This window comes from Acyrthosiphon pisum, chromosome A2 (assembly GCF_005508785.2).
Source record: "Acyrthosiphon pisum isolate AL4f chromosome A2, pea_aphid_22Mar2018_4r6ur, whole genome shotgun sequence".
NCBI classification, from domain to species: Eukaryota; Metazoa; Arthropoda; class Insecta; order Hemiptera; family Aphididae; genus Acyrthosiphon; species Acyrthosiphon pisum.
This window is the reverse complement of record NC_042495.1, coordinates 61,802,499-61,816,742: the sequence shown is the minus strand read 5'-3', so window position 1 is coordinate 61,816,742 and position 14,244 is coordinate 61,802,499. Positions and strand designations below refer to the sequence as shown.

The 14,244-nt window shown below is 40.3% G+C and overlaps 1 protein-coding gene across 2 annotated transcripts in view; it reads left to right on the top strand.

The window, feature by feature from the left end:
• LOC100164109 (neurogenic locus Notch protein) overlaps positions 1-14,244 on the top strand; it is a 48,922-nt gene that overhangs the window by 20,380 nt on the left and 14,298 nt on the right. For both annotated transcript variants that reach the window (XM_001948361.5, XM_008181815.3), the window contains exons 3-8: positions 3,596-3,873; positions 5,795-5,993; positions 8,143-8,276; positions 11,207-11,563; positions 11,756-11,911; positions 13,149-13,331. In XM_001948361.5, coding sequence (XP_001948396.1) covers positions 3,596-3,873; positions 5,795-5,993; positions 8,143-8,276; positions 11,207-11,563; positions 11,756-11,911; positions 13,149-13,331 — 1,307 coding nt within the window. The remainder of the gene's footprint in view (positions 1-3,595; positions 3,874-5,794; positions 5,994-8,142; positions 8,277-11,206; positions 11,564-11,755; positions 11,912-13,148; positions 13,332-14,244) is intronic.

Genomic DNA, 14,244 nt, shown 5'->3' with positions numbered 1-14,244 from the left:
GTTCACCCATAGGTTCGATATGTACTTTTTTCGATATTTTTTAAGAACGCGCAACGTCGAATAAGATATATCAACAACGGTGCACGCCGAGTCTATTGAAATTCACTGCAAATATCGTATAACCGTCATAAATCTGTAATGGAGGTTTTGTTTATTTAACACACGGGGCAATACCTGCATGATGTGTATGCTACGGAGGTATACGCGCACTCGTTCGTGCGTGATGAATAATATATGGCGGGTAAAATAGTATAATATAATATTATTAAAAAAAAAACGAGCGGCTAAACATATGCGAAACATGCACGAGGCACAGCGTACGATTGCGGCATTTCGAATGTGCACAAAGATCGCTAAACGAGTAACGACTATTATATTATTATATTATGTACACGGCACTGTCGATAATTCGCGCTGACTCCGGAGGAGAGACTATACGCACCGCTGAGGGACAGTACACACGGATTCCGGTTTTCGTAACCGTGCAGCAGCAGTACGATGTAAATATATGTATATATATTATGCGTATTATGTTTATGTAGGTAGAATAATCATACGGGCGCGTATTTTGCATATATCGTACCCGAGCTCTATGGGATTTACGGTGTTCGCCCGTGTGGGGTGATTTAATGTCCTCATACGTAAATATATATACATACCGTGTATGTGTGCGTGTAACAAATTGGCGTCGTACACGCTCGTCGCTCGTACGTCGTCGTCGTTTAATATTGTGTGTACGTTTATACGTTTGTTGCTCGGCACCTATGGGCTATCATGGGTATATATGCGCAGGTGATTTCGTATGCAGAGGGCGTCCGGTTGTCGTCGAGACTGGGCAGAGCCATCGGTGACGTCTTTGGTCGCGACCGTGTGTGTATATATTATAATATGTTCATGAGAGTATGTGCGAGTGTTTGGATCAAGGATGCGTGTATGTTATATTATTAAACATACTTATGCACAAAGACTGGAAGACTATACGCGTCGGAATTGATTATCGGAGAACGCGAACTCTTGTTGGCGGATACTTCTTTCGCCCCGTTGCGTCGTTAATTTATTAAAAGTCACAGCCGGACACGACGCCGTCGATCTGGAACTAATATCACCTATATTATATTGCCGGACGGGGGTTGTCCGATGATTACGTAAAACTTTTATATACAAACATTATAATATATTATAATAATATTATAGTCTCGTGTGCACGCGAGTGTCAATTCAAAATGTGTGTATAGGTTAGGTACAATACTACAATATATGTATAATAAATAGATACGTCGTATCGTATATTGAAATCGACAGGTGGCAGTATAATATACTGTATACCTTATAAATATTGTATTATTTATAATATATTTGTATATATAAATCGATGTACTGTTATTGACCGATCGTTATTATTATTGGAATGTTTCTCGTTTTTCATGGCGCGGCGCCCTGTACACATATTATATTGTACATTAATACGTATTACTTATATTAACCCGTGCTTCGTAGTCATTGTCGTAGTGTCATAAAATAATAACAGGTGGTGCATGGGTGAGGCGAGATGAAAATAAAAAAACTATACACAGATGGATTTTGTTTTGATATCGTGCCGACTGCCGACAACGATGAGTGTGCGTTTAAGTCTCCGGCCGTTGTCGAAACGAGTTCAAAACCGAGCACAATAATTTTTCTTCACTGCGAGGTGGACGTGCGCGCGCTCTCGCCCTGTCTCGCGCGCTGAAGGAGGAAGAGAAGGGAGGGGAAAATATAAAAATCATATATATAATATCGTTTGTTGTTGTTAAAATATTAGGCTCGGCATCATTAGGCTGTTTCGTTCGGCCGTCGTCTCTATTCCATCGTAATTCTCTTCACGGTCGGTGAAACAATCCATTAACGCGCAAGCCACCGGGTAGTAATCCGACCCGCAGGCCTAAGTTTGACGACAAAACGAGAATGGAGGAATAAATAATATATTAGTTACCTACGAGACCGCCCGAAGGCTAATGGACAAAACAGTCAGCCAGTGTGCTTTCGGTGTGGATTTAGTGTTTATAACGAAACAACGGAAACGAATTCGTTTTTGTCGCGTCGGCACTTCGGCCGTATACCAGACCATAGGTACCAGCTACTATAGGTATCATACTATATATAGATCTAAATATATTACCAACTATATCTCTAATACTGTCGAGGATACATTTTTCCACTATCGCGTTTTTCTCACTGCAGACGATCCCGTAAAATATACCATCGTACGATTTTTGCCATCTGCACATCACACGCATACAATATTATACATTATATGACGTATTATACATCTATACACTATATACTTAATTGTTTCGAAATCCTACTTTGACCCGGAACGACGGAGAATTTAAGTTCTTTTACATTTACCATGTATAATACGTGTGGGTATAGAACGTAAAATATTAAAAAACCTCGGGTATATGCCGCGCGTGAGGGTTGTGTGTGTGTGTGTTTCTGTGTGTTGCGCAAACCCTCACGAACCCATATAACGATGCGTCGCGATTATAATAATAATAAGAAGACAGAAAGAGAGGGAGAGCGAGAGCGAGAGAATGCGCAAGTCGCCCGCAGGTGATCCACCGCGTGTATATAATAATATTATATACATAGAGGAGGTAGACGCGGTAAGGTTCTCTGCGGTGGTGGCGGTGGCCGTGGAACCGGTCGACCGAATCCGAATATTATGGTCGGAGATACGATCTGGTTTTTTGTTCTAAACAATATTTCCAGTGGTCTTCGCCTCGCCCTGCGCCGCCGCCGCGTATAATATTTTATTTATCTCGGCATCTCGTGACCGCTCCTTGTCTACAACGCTCGCGCGCGCGCGCTCACTCACACACACACGCGCGCACGCACACGACCGGGCGCGGATAGAAGAACGTGCTCCGGGCGGCCGATATATACGTGTGTAATGCACACACACGCACACCCGCGCGCGATTGGATAATATTGTGTATTATATTGTATCTCCACCACACGCGTGGTTGATATACCGCGTATACCGTATTATAAATTATAATATATTGTATTATTATACGCTATCGTTGTTTCTGTCGTAAGCATAATAATAATAATAATAATAATAATAATACCGATATTATAATTTATTAATATCATTATACGCGGTGTGTACTGTGGGGTTTTCAGAGTTTACCATAAGTATACACTTTGAAAGCCACCTCATCAGCTTATGTCGGAACTTATGAACGAGTACCTATAGAATTGAAACCTATATTCTGCGTATTGCGAATGTGGTACTTTTAAGAGATTATGGACGGTAGCAATTTCATAATTTCAATTTAGTAATTTTAATGAAAAATGGATTTGCCCTCGGCATTTGGCGATGTCGAAAACCCATATATTGGGGTGGGGGGGGGGGGGGTTGATCGATTCCTCGCAAGTGTAATTATGGTACAGTCAATTTGAAATGAAATGAGTTAGCTACCTTGGGTATATGGCATAATGGTAGTTGCTTTCGGATAAACCAAACGCACCGGAAAATTAACTTTAGTAATATATGCACCATAATATTTATTGCCTAACTGAGCTTAATATGTTTTTGTCCTGTTTGCAGCTGTACTGGACTGTTCGTCGGACCTTACTGTCAATGGAAAAATCCCTGTCACACAGGTCCCGTTCCCCGGTGCCAAAACTCCGGAACGTGCGCAGTCACGCAAGTATCACCACACTCTCAGCCCGGATTCTCGTGCCAGTGTCCGCTGGGATTTACCGCGTCCCTGTGCGAGATACCCATATCGAACGCGTGCGACTCGAAACCATGCCAAAACGGCGGCACGTGTTGGCTGCACAACATCAAGGAACATCGGTGCAACTGCGCTCCCGGATTTACAGGTATGCATAATATAACTTTGTATCATACATTTACTTTTTGACAGTCAAAAGTTGTGGGCTGTGGCCTAACCAGATCAAAATATAATGATTGTACGACATAGCGTCTGTCGGACGACGAGGATGATCTGATGAGAAGTAGTATTACAACATATTATATTATTATATATGCTCCCGCCTGATCGTCGCTTTGCAGGGTTATCCATGCACGGGCGCGTATAGGGGTGGCCCGGCACTGAGGTCCGCCCCGAAATATACCGTTATACCCCCATTTAATGTAATAACACATCATCGTCTGACTTCTATAATAATATAGATATCAAGTCACTTTATGTGGAAGTCACCATAGACGTTTTGGCTATCCACGGCTATAATTTTTATATAGGCGGAGGTATTGGGTATCCATGTACTATTATAGTGTTGTAGGAAACGAAGAGTGTCGAACCGGGTTTAGATGATCGTATTGTCGACTCGTAAGGGGAAAAGACAATAAAAATAATAGCGAGCATCGCTGTATACGGCAAAGAAAAAAAGCATTCCGTGAACACTGCTTTTTTTCCTCCCGATAAAACTCGCACCGTATAACGCGGCGGCGGCGGAATCTATTTCTCTCTCTCTATATATATAATATAATATAATATGTCGTGTGCAACGTTTTATTGCATGGCGGCGACGAGCTAACAAATTGTACGTGTACATACAACATCGTTACGCCTCCGTCGTCGTCGCCGTGTTATACCGTCGGTCATTCTTCTCGGTTATTTCTATTATTATTTTTTCTTCCGACAAAACAGCGCGCGCACAACGATTCGTCTTCTTTTTCTACTTGCCATTATTTGTATGTGCTTAACCGTCATCTCCGCGGAGTTCCGGCGTAATCGATTTCCACGACTAATACATGTTGTACTGGTCGCGAAACACATTTTATTTACGCTCTCTGCGTGCGGGTCAACCCTTATACGGGAGTGGGGAGGGTTGACAGCGTATATTTTACTCAAACGGTATTGGATAACGTATTCGACGCATGTGTGCGCACATAACATGTGTGCACTAGCTGTGGTTACGTAACGTTTTATGCTGACCCTACGACACGGGTATACTATGCCTAGGTATCTATATATATCATTATGGGTTTAATATGTTAATGAGCGATGATCGACCGCGTTCGCTCGGCGCATCCTCTTTACTCGTCTGAGATTTATTAACAGTTTGACGATGTGTTTTAAACAAAGCCTGCCGACTTTCTCAATACGACACAAAATATAAATATATTAATATACCTACCTACTGTCCATATTTGTATAAAGCGCGTTATGAAAACTGAGTTCAAGCCGTCAATCTGGCACTGCATAACTGGATAGGTATCAACTATCAGGTATAATAATAATATAACGAGTATATCACACAGCGACTAGATGTGCTTATACTGGCTCTCAATTACACAATGTTGCCGAGGACAGATAAATAATAAATATTACCTTAGTGAATAACGATGTTCTCGGATATTGTAGAAAAACATTGTTTTATATCGTTCAAAAGTCTATTCTTCTGCAGGCTTCCCGTCTCTTTGAACCTATTTTTGTCTAGGGACAGATCGACAAGTCATAATAAAAGGCAAGTATTTTAATATTGAGCTTTTCTCTAGAAAACAGTTGCAAATAAATAAACATAATATAGGTGCGGTCATTAAATTAATTCAAAATTTGACATTCTGTGTCAATTGATTTATCTCACCATCATAATAATATGTATATTACTACCTCTATATTATATACTGGCCACTGACCAGTTTCGTCCAACTGGTTGGGCTTATTTTGATAAATGTGAATTTTACACACCAAATTGGATCGTATAAAATGTCTACAAGTTTTTATCTTTTTAGTATATATTCGATTAACATGTTTGTTGGTTTTCTGTGTCATAGGACCTAATTGTGAGTTGGAGGACCATTGCGCTTCGGGACCGTGCAAGAACGGAGCAGAATGCGCCTCTAAAGACGATTCTTACGAGTGCACTTGTGCCCCAGGGTTCACGGGCACAACATGTTCCGAAGACATTGAGGAATGTTCAACAACCGAACCCTGCGTGCACGGACAATGCGTCAACACTCATGGATCGTATGCGTAAGTATATTGTAATAGTTACGTATTATATATTGTTCTCGAAAACTAGTTATTATTTATGTCCGTGGTCTCATCGCTGTGACACCGAATACACCGCACGGGTGATACGCTTTACCAACGGTTTTGAAAATAAAATATTAGGCACAGTAGGTAGTAATGTAATATTCTGGTACCTGCCTATGGAACGTGCATAGATAATATAATATAATAAATATTGTCGCTGTAGTTTATGTATATATTATATTCAGTTGTTATTATTGAACCGACGACGAGATAGACGATAACCTCCGTCATCCGGTATATTTCGGTGGATAACGTTAATTAGAGTCGAAAACCCCTCGCAAATAAAAAAAAAACCGGATTATAAACATTCCTAATATATTATAATATTATGTGTATTCGAGTAGGAACATTCAAATCAAAAATGATGAAAAACTTGTAGACGAAAACACTCTGGTGTGTATTTATATACGCATACATATGCATGTGTATTATGTGAGTGTGTGCGTGAGTGCGAGTGCGCGCGCATATAAAAAAAAATTCAATGCACGCAAACCGACGGTCCATAATTTTTAAGTCGTCCGCGGACGTGTAATTATTTCTTTTCCGTAGGCGTTCTTGACCATATAACTGCATAATGATCCACGCGAGCGAGTTTTATTTTTTCTTCCCCCGTTCCTTTGGACAATATGCATGTACCTATATAATGTTATTATACATACATCATACCTCGTGCACAAGGAAAAACATCATATTTTACCACGTTTAAAGTAGCGTACACAACAGCTTCACTGACGTGCGTACGCGAATCGCCCGCAGGAAATCCGAGTATTCTAATACTCAGACCAATAATAATATACATAATAATAAAATATATTAAAAACGATAGAGCACGCGATCTTGTCTAGACTTCGGTCATCTAATCTTTTACACGCACGCGTTCCGGTTCACTGGTCACACACACACATTCACTCACATATATACATATATAATTAAAAGTGTACCCATATTATATGTACCTAGTTCTTGCAAAATTCCTGTCGTTGGAACTGACGTTTTTGGCGTGTTTGAGTGTTTGGGTTTCACCAAATTGGGTCATAGGTGAACGTCTGTACCGTTTTTGAAAAATATAGCAAAATAGATGAAAAAAAACACATAGGTATTATAGTAGGACATTGCCGTGGGACAATTAGCAGTATATACTTTATAGTGTACAGTGTAATAATATGTTTGTGTGTGTGTTTATTATTTTTATTTAAAATTTTTGTTTACTTTGTTTGTCATACCAAAAGATAAGAAATAGCCGCCCACGCTAAATTCGTACACAATACTACACAACTGTTGTTTGTGTGCAAAAGCGAGCGATAATTTTTTTAAATTTTTTATACTATTTCGTTTTTCGGTTCACACGATTTTTTAGCTAGGAACAATCATTCAGTGCGGCTATACACAATTGGCCCATTGTCTCGGGTCCATGTTGTTTTATCATATAATACGCAAAAAAAACATAGTTTACCAACAATAAACTCGCCTCTCCGTAAAAATAAAGAAAAAAATGTAATATAAATACTGAATTTCGCGGAGGCGTTAAAAGTATTTACGTAGTATTTATACTCTATTATTAGGTATTATTAATTGCTCGTAATTTTTTTGTTGGGAAAAACTAGATGTATCTACATAATAACTACATTCTGTTAAGAATTCTTAATTTTATAGTCTATTGTTACTTTAATATAAATTACAATATAACAAATTATAATGTAAATTAAATCATTCTTTAATCTGATTTAAATTTGACTAAAAGTAATAACTAGGTACTTAAGTTTGGTATTTAAAAATAAATATTTCATCATATCGTTAATAATGATGTTTTATGATATGGGTAGTAAACATCTTATAGCAATTAAAATGTTATTCGTTTTAATCCAATAATAAAAAAAATATGCTTACTCCCTTTACTCGAACGGTTTTATATATTACATGGTATAATATATATATGTAATTTAAACACATATGATTTAAGTCTTAAGCTCGAAACTGACGCGTTATAAAGTGATAAATCGGAATGAAGTCTGGGCAAAATGAATTATTGTTTATGAAGTGTAATGTATGTATTAAACACAACTTTAACTTGTATTTCTGGTTTCAGGTGTATTTGCGAACCAGGTTACACAGGCAAGAACTGCGAGATGGTATACGTCCCGTGCGATCCGTCGCCGTGTATGAACAGCGGCAGGTGTATGCAAATCGACGATCTCAATTACGAGTGCAAGTGCAAGTCGGGTACGATCATTTATCCTAGTAATACATAATATGTATAAACGACTGTGTATTTGACCAAAATACGTAATATTAAGTATGCCCTGATCATTTGAAAACGACCGGGTATTGGCTGTGATCTCTGTTTATAAATGATATTTGCCATGGGTCAGTCGACGGGGGTTCTTCTATTACTTGTGTTGAGACACACACATACACGCTCAATGACCCTTAAATCTCGCCGGGAACATAATACGAGACAATCATACCTTGGATACGTCCAGTGAACAATATAAATAATAATATTGTTCAGACATCATCAGTATACCAACCGACGTCAAATTATTTATCTATTTACAACGAATGAATGATATAACTGCGCGATGGGTGGGTAAGTAACAAAACGAAAAAATGAAGAAAAACATTAATTATAATATCGATTTTCGACTAAACCGACGTGTTTTTAGGCCTACGCTATTGGGCCGTTTTATGATTTATCGATGTCCTAAATATTGCCGGTCATGTGCGCGTAAGTGTACCTTTCGGGTTTCGCACGACGTGACCAAAAAAAAGATTGATATATTACGTTTTTATCCGAATAGTTTCCGGCTTTAGCGGTTGTATTTAATTTTTAATCGCCAATAATGTGGATATTTGTCGGAAGTTGTGTATGGTTACGTTATCTCGGCGGTGAATGGGTTCGTGGGAAAATACTGGCTATCAGACGACAGTCCATGGGAATTAATAGTTGACGACATTTTCGAGATGTCATTAGAATTGATTTTATTATTAAAACTTTTTTTTCCCAATATCTAGAACACGCGATATTAAAATTAAAAATCAATATTGAAAAATATTCGCGCATTGACCGGTTTTGTCACCTGTATGTACATTTGACAACCACCTCGGTGGCGATGTAGTTGGTGGGGAATGGGTGCAGTGGACTCGTTGACCCCGAATTATATCATTATTATTAATAACATCTGTCGACGGTATTCAATCGACGTGTCGCCGGCCGAGTCAAAACCGAATATGAACCTCGGGAATGAAAAATCGCCCGTGTGGGTGTTTAACATAACAAATATTTCCCAGAGACATCACAATTCGGTAGTATACGGCGAGGAGAATAGAAATATGAACAAAAAACAGAGTATAATGTAATTCTTTTTTTTCATTTAGCGGGTACAAAGAAATAGTTCGTTGCCGGTATCTATCATTTCCGTAGAACTATAATATTATTATAAATCCGGACCAAGTCGCATTATGACGGTGACAACGGCGTCGGTTGTGTAGTTTTGTGGACTGTCGGACGAGATTAATGATATACCTACTCGAGATGTAAAAATAGTGGAGCGCGTCCGTCCGTCCGCGCAAAGTCGGCAGTGTTTGTTCAACTGCAAGCCCGCGCGATGTACATCGAAATTTAATAATAATATGTATATTTTTTTTCCATTACGATCGATCACACACACACACACACACACACACACACACACACACACACACACACACACACACACGCACATACACACACACGAGTGCATTACGAGATCACTCGTATCCCGTCAATCGGGCGACGACTGAGCGTTTTGACGGTTCGGGCGGTCTCGTACCTTTCAGCATCGCGTCTAGCCGCCTGTGTAACGCGCTGCAGCATCTCACGAAACCGTTCGCATAATATAATATCGTCTCACATCTGTCGACGACGTTATTAAGCCGTTCGTATTTGTACCGCCCCACCGCCGCCCCTTTTGTCCGCCGTGTCGGAGCCCGCTAACGGATCGCTTTGGCCGCCACGCACGGTATATACATACGCCTTATATTATATACCTTACCTTACGAACACGCGCCCGAGCCCTCGCCCATACATATTATGCTGCACATTATAATATTATATCCGATTCGACTCGCCCGCCGATCCGCCGAGTTTTTATCGCGGTAATCGTGACCGGAGAATAATAATACTATATATCTGCGTACCTACATATTATTATATACCTGCTTACGTTTGTATCTATTTTTTTTTTTTAAATGCTCTCCGTCCGACACCCGTCTAACGGATCGTCTCGACGCCGCACGCATTTTTTTGGTCCGTTTCTATTGCGCCACAGTAGTCACTAGAATAATAATAATAATATTCCATCCGTATACACTGTACATGCCTTACGCACAGCCACTGTCCGCATATATGTATAATATTATTATCAATTGGTGTGCGGTGGGTCGGCGGGCTCGCGCGAACGAGATCTGCTCGTGTGAAAAAAATATAACGAAATCCGTCGGACGCGTTTCCACCAGATAATGACGTTCGGCGGCCGAATCGATTAAAATACCGATTTTACGCAGTATCGGTCGTCCTGCCCTTCGCTCTACATATACATATTATACCTAAAGCATATTTAATATAAAATAATAATATTTTACACTCGTCGAGACACGCACACCGGTTTCGCCCACCTACGCGCCGACATGCCGACACCGAGCAATGTTTGCGTGTCGACGCGTCGACCATATAGTTGTCGATCGATTTGATAATAATAATTATTACACGCATAATGAATTACATTTACCGCGCCTCTTAATATTATTTAGCGATCCATTACGCTCCGTCGTTGTCATATTATACGCTATAATGTCTGTCGTATACATAATATAGACGAAAAATCACTTGGCCCATGTTTGGATCGTTCTCAAGCTATGTTCTGGAGTTGGTAGGGGGGGGGGGGTTGAGTGTGAACGAATCTGTAGGGGTAGACCTATAAGCAATGGTCATCACCACACATGCGTTCCGAGGTGCGTGATGTCGAAATTATCGACGCGGACGATTTGGTGTTAGAACACCCAAGTTGGTCGGGTACGCTGTCGTTTGTAATTTATTGATTCTCAGACCCATTTTACTGAATAATTGAATTATTAAATTTGTTTAACACATTTTTTCTGGTATTCCTGCACAGGTTTCCGTGGCAAAAACTGCGAAGAAAACGTCGACGATTGTATACCGCACGCCTGCTTGAACGGTGGTTCGTGCGTGGACGGCGTGAACAGTTACACGTGCTCGTGTCCGGCCCAGTGGACGGGCGATTCGTGTGAGATGGACGTGGACGAGTGCGCCATGCGACCCAGCGTCTGTCACAATGGCGCGACGTGTACCAATTCGTTGGGATCGTACAATTGTATTTGCGTAAATGGCTGGACCGGACAAGACTGTTCGGTGAACATTGACGATTGTGCCGGGGCCGCTTGTTTCAACGGTGCCACTTGCATTGACCGGGTCGGCAGCTTCCACTGCCAGTGCACGTACGGCAAGACTGGTGAGTGACAATCATTTTGTAGATCAACCAAAGGTATCAGACGTGTGTTTGTTATACACATCGAATAACAGCGGTAGCGGGTGAACAGCATATATAGGATACCGGGATGGTACCTATATAGTATTCTGTCTGCAGCCAACGACACATAATTTCGTGCAATGACTAATCACGAAATGTTCGCATTTTTCACAGGTCTCCTGTGCCACCTTGATGACGCGTGCACGTCTAACCCGTGTCACACCGATGCCATATGTGACACAAGTCCGATCAACGGTTCGTACACTTGTTCGTGTGCTTCCGGCTACAAAGGAGTCGATTGTTCCGAAGACATCAACGAATGCGAACAAGGTATGATAAAATTTTTTTTTTTATTAATAATAAAACCACGCATAATATAATAATATAATACGAATCCTCCGCCGAAATCACAAGTTCCCACACTATCGCATTTCCACAACATAAAACCACACGCCGCCGTCTCCGTTGAGGGAGGATGGAGGCGAAAAGAACAGCCACCTCTTCTTCTACTTCTTCTACTATTCTTGTAATCCACACCGTCGTCACAGGGCTCTTTAAGTATCTCTCTCTCTCTCACTCCGTCTACATATCTTTCTCTCGATCTCCCTCCTGTCACCCGATCACGCGCTCTCTCTCTCTTTTTCACTCCCCATTATCCAAGCCGCCGAACAATAGCCTACCGGCTTCCTGTTCCCATGGCGTGCGTGTTATTTGATTGTGGGGGATAAGGGGAAAGATTATCTTGGATAAGAGACCGGTAATTAAAATGGTTACGTACGGCTATCGCGTAACGCCAGCGGTTTTTCCAGCTTTATGGTTGACACCGTTGACACTACAGCGTTGGTATCTCCAAGTGCGGTGTATAGCCGTACAGGTAAACCAAACACGTGTACAATGTGTGTCCGTGTGTAAGCGTAGTTACCTATAGACGACGGTGAACATGGTTTTAACCGGTCAGACCGATAGTATTGGTGACCGTGTGGACATTGTTGCGATCTTTATCTCTATACATGTATACGTATTACAGTCCGCACTTGCTCGTGTACACGATCGGTGTTTTCCTCGACGTTTCAGGGCCATTCCAACGTCCGGAAACAGGAAGATTGAGTGTGTGTACACCTGTGATGAGTATGGAAGAGAGGGGGGCTGTCGGCGATTGACCGTACGGTCAGCGGCCGAGCCCATCAGGAACCGGGAGATAAAAAGAAAGAAAGAAAGAAAGAAAGAGAGAGAAAGAGAGTGGTATGGATATAGTATACGTTTGGATGGATTACACTTCGTGAAACGTTGTAATTAAGACGTAGTCATCTTTTTAAATTGTCAAGTGAACAAACAGCGGCGCACACGCCTCTGTTAACGAGTCAATTAAAAATTGTAATAGATTTTCGGCCGCCGCCGCCGGTGAGTTGGCGAGCGATTTTTCATCACTGTCTTGTTATATAACTCTCCTCTCTTCCACGGCTGTGGTGATGGCGACGGATCACTTTCACACGTCACTATTGTGAATTGTACATATCACTGGGTCGTTATTAAAATATAAATTATTTCTATTTTTTTCTATATACAGGATCACCTTGTGAACACGACGGAGTTTGCGTCAACACTCCTGGATCATTCGCCTGCAATTGCCCGCAAGGGTTCACAGGACCACGGTGCGAGACCAACGTGAATGAGTGCGACTCGCATCCGTGCAAAAATGAAGGTTCCTGCCTAGACGATCCGGGAACTTTTAGATGCGTGTGCATGCCAGGTAAGCTTTTGTTACAAACATTTTCAGCGTACTGTCTTGATTTTCTTTCTCCCGTTACATATACTGCAGGTTGCATCTCCGTCGAAAGGCCCTACTAAAAATGCGTCTTATATAATATATTTATCGTCTTTTTAATTTACAGTTTAGATAAAAACTAGTCTGCGTAAACGGATAATATCAGCAGATATTGCAAAATAATCATATTATAATATACCGTACGTTATACACTATAATTTGCTTACGAAGCAAGAAACCTACCTCCGTGTAGGAATTATAGTAGTAACGTGACGAATGAGTACACGAATGTATAATATAATAATAATAATATTTTTTTATCAACTGATGAGGTGACAATTTTTATCTTTGAACTATCTTAGTGATAATCTATGTAAACGTGATTTCGCGGAATCCTTTATTTATACGTCAGTGCGTTATAAAAACTATTAAAAAAAATAAAAAATAAAAATGATTCACGTTCCTGATTTACATAATATAATGGTTCAAAAATTACATGTTTTTATATTTATATTTTGCAAAATCGTTTGAAAATCGATTCATATAGATTTAACCACAATACCGCGTGGGAACAATAGCTGGTTATTAAGTACCTATATAGTAATATATTTTAATGTAATAGTTAATTTAGGAATTTGATAATTTACGGTTATTAGAAAATATAACATGTCTGTCGTATTACGCGTGTACCTATCTATAGCAATAATTGCAGTTGTGCCGTGTATAGAGGTCGTTGTATTATGTCGGAATTATAGACGGACGTCATGTGCTCGCTTAAAAATAATTAGACGTTATACATATGCGTCGAAAACAATTTTTAATCCGCTGTCCGAGGAAATGTTATTATTCTGAACGTAATTATCCAACTGCATAGGTATTATAAGTCATTGAAATTCAC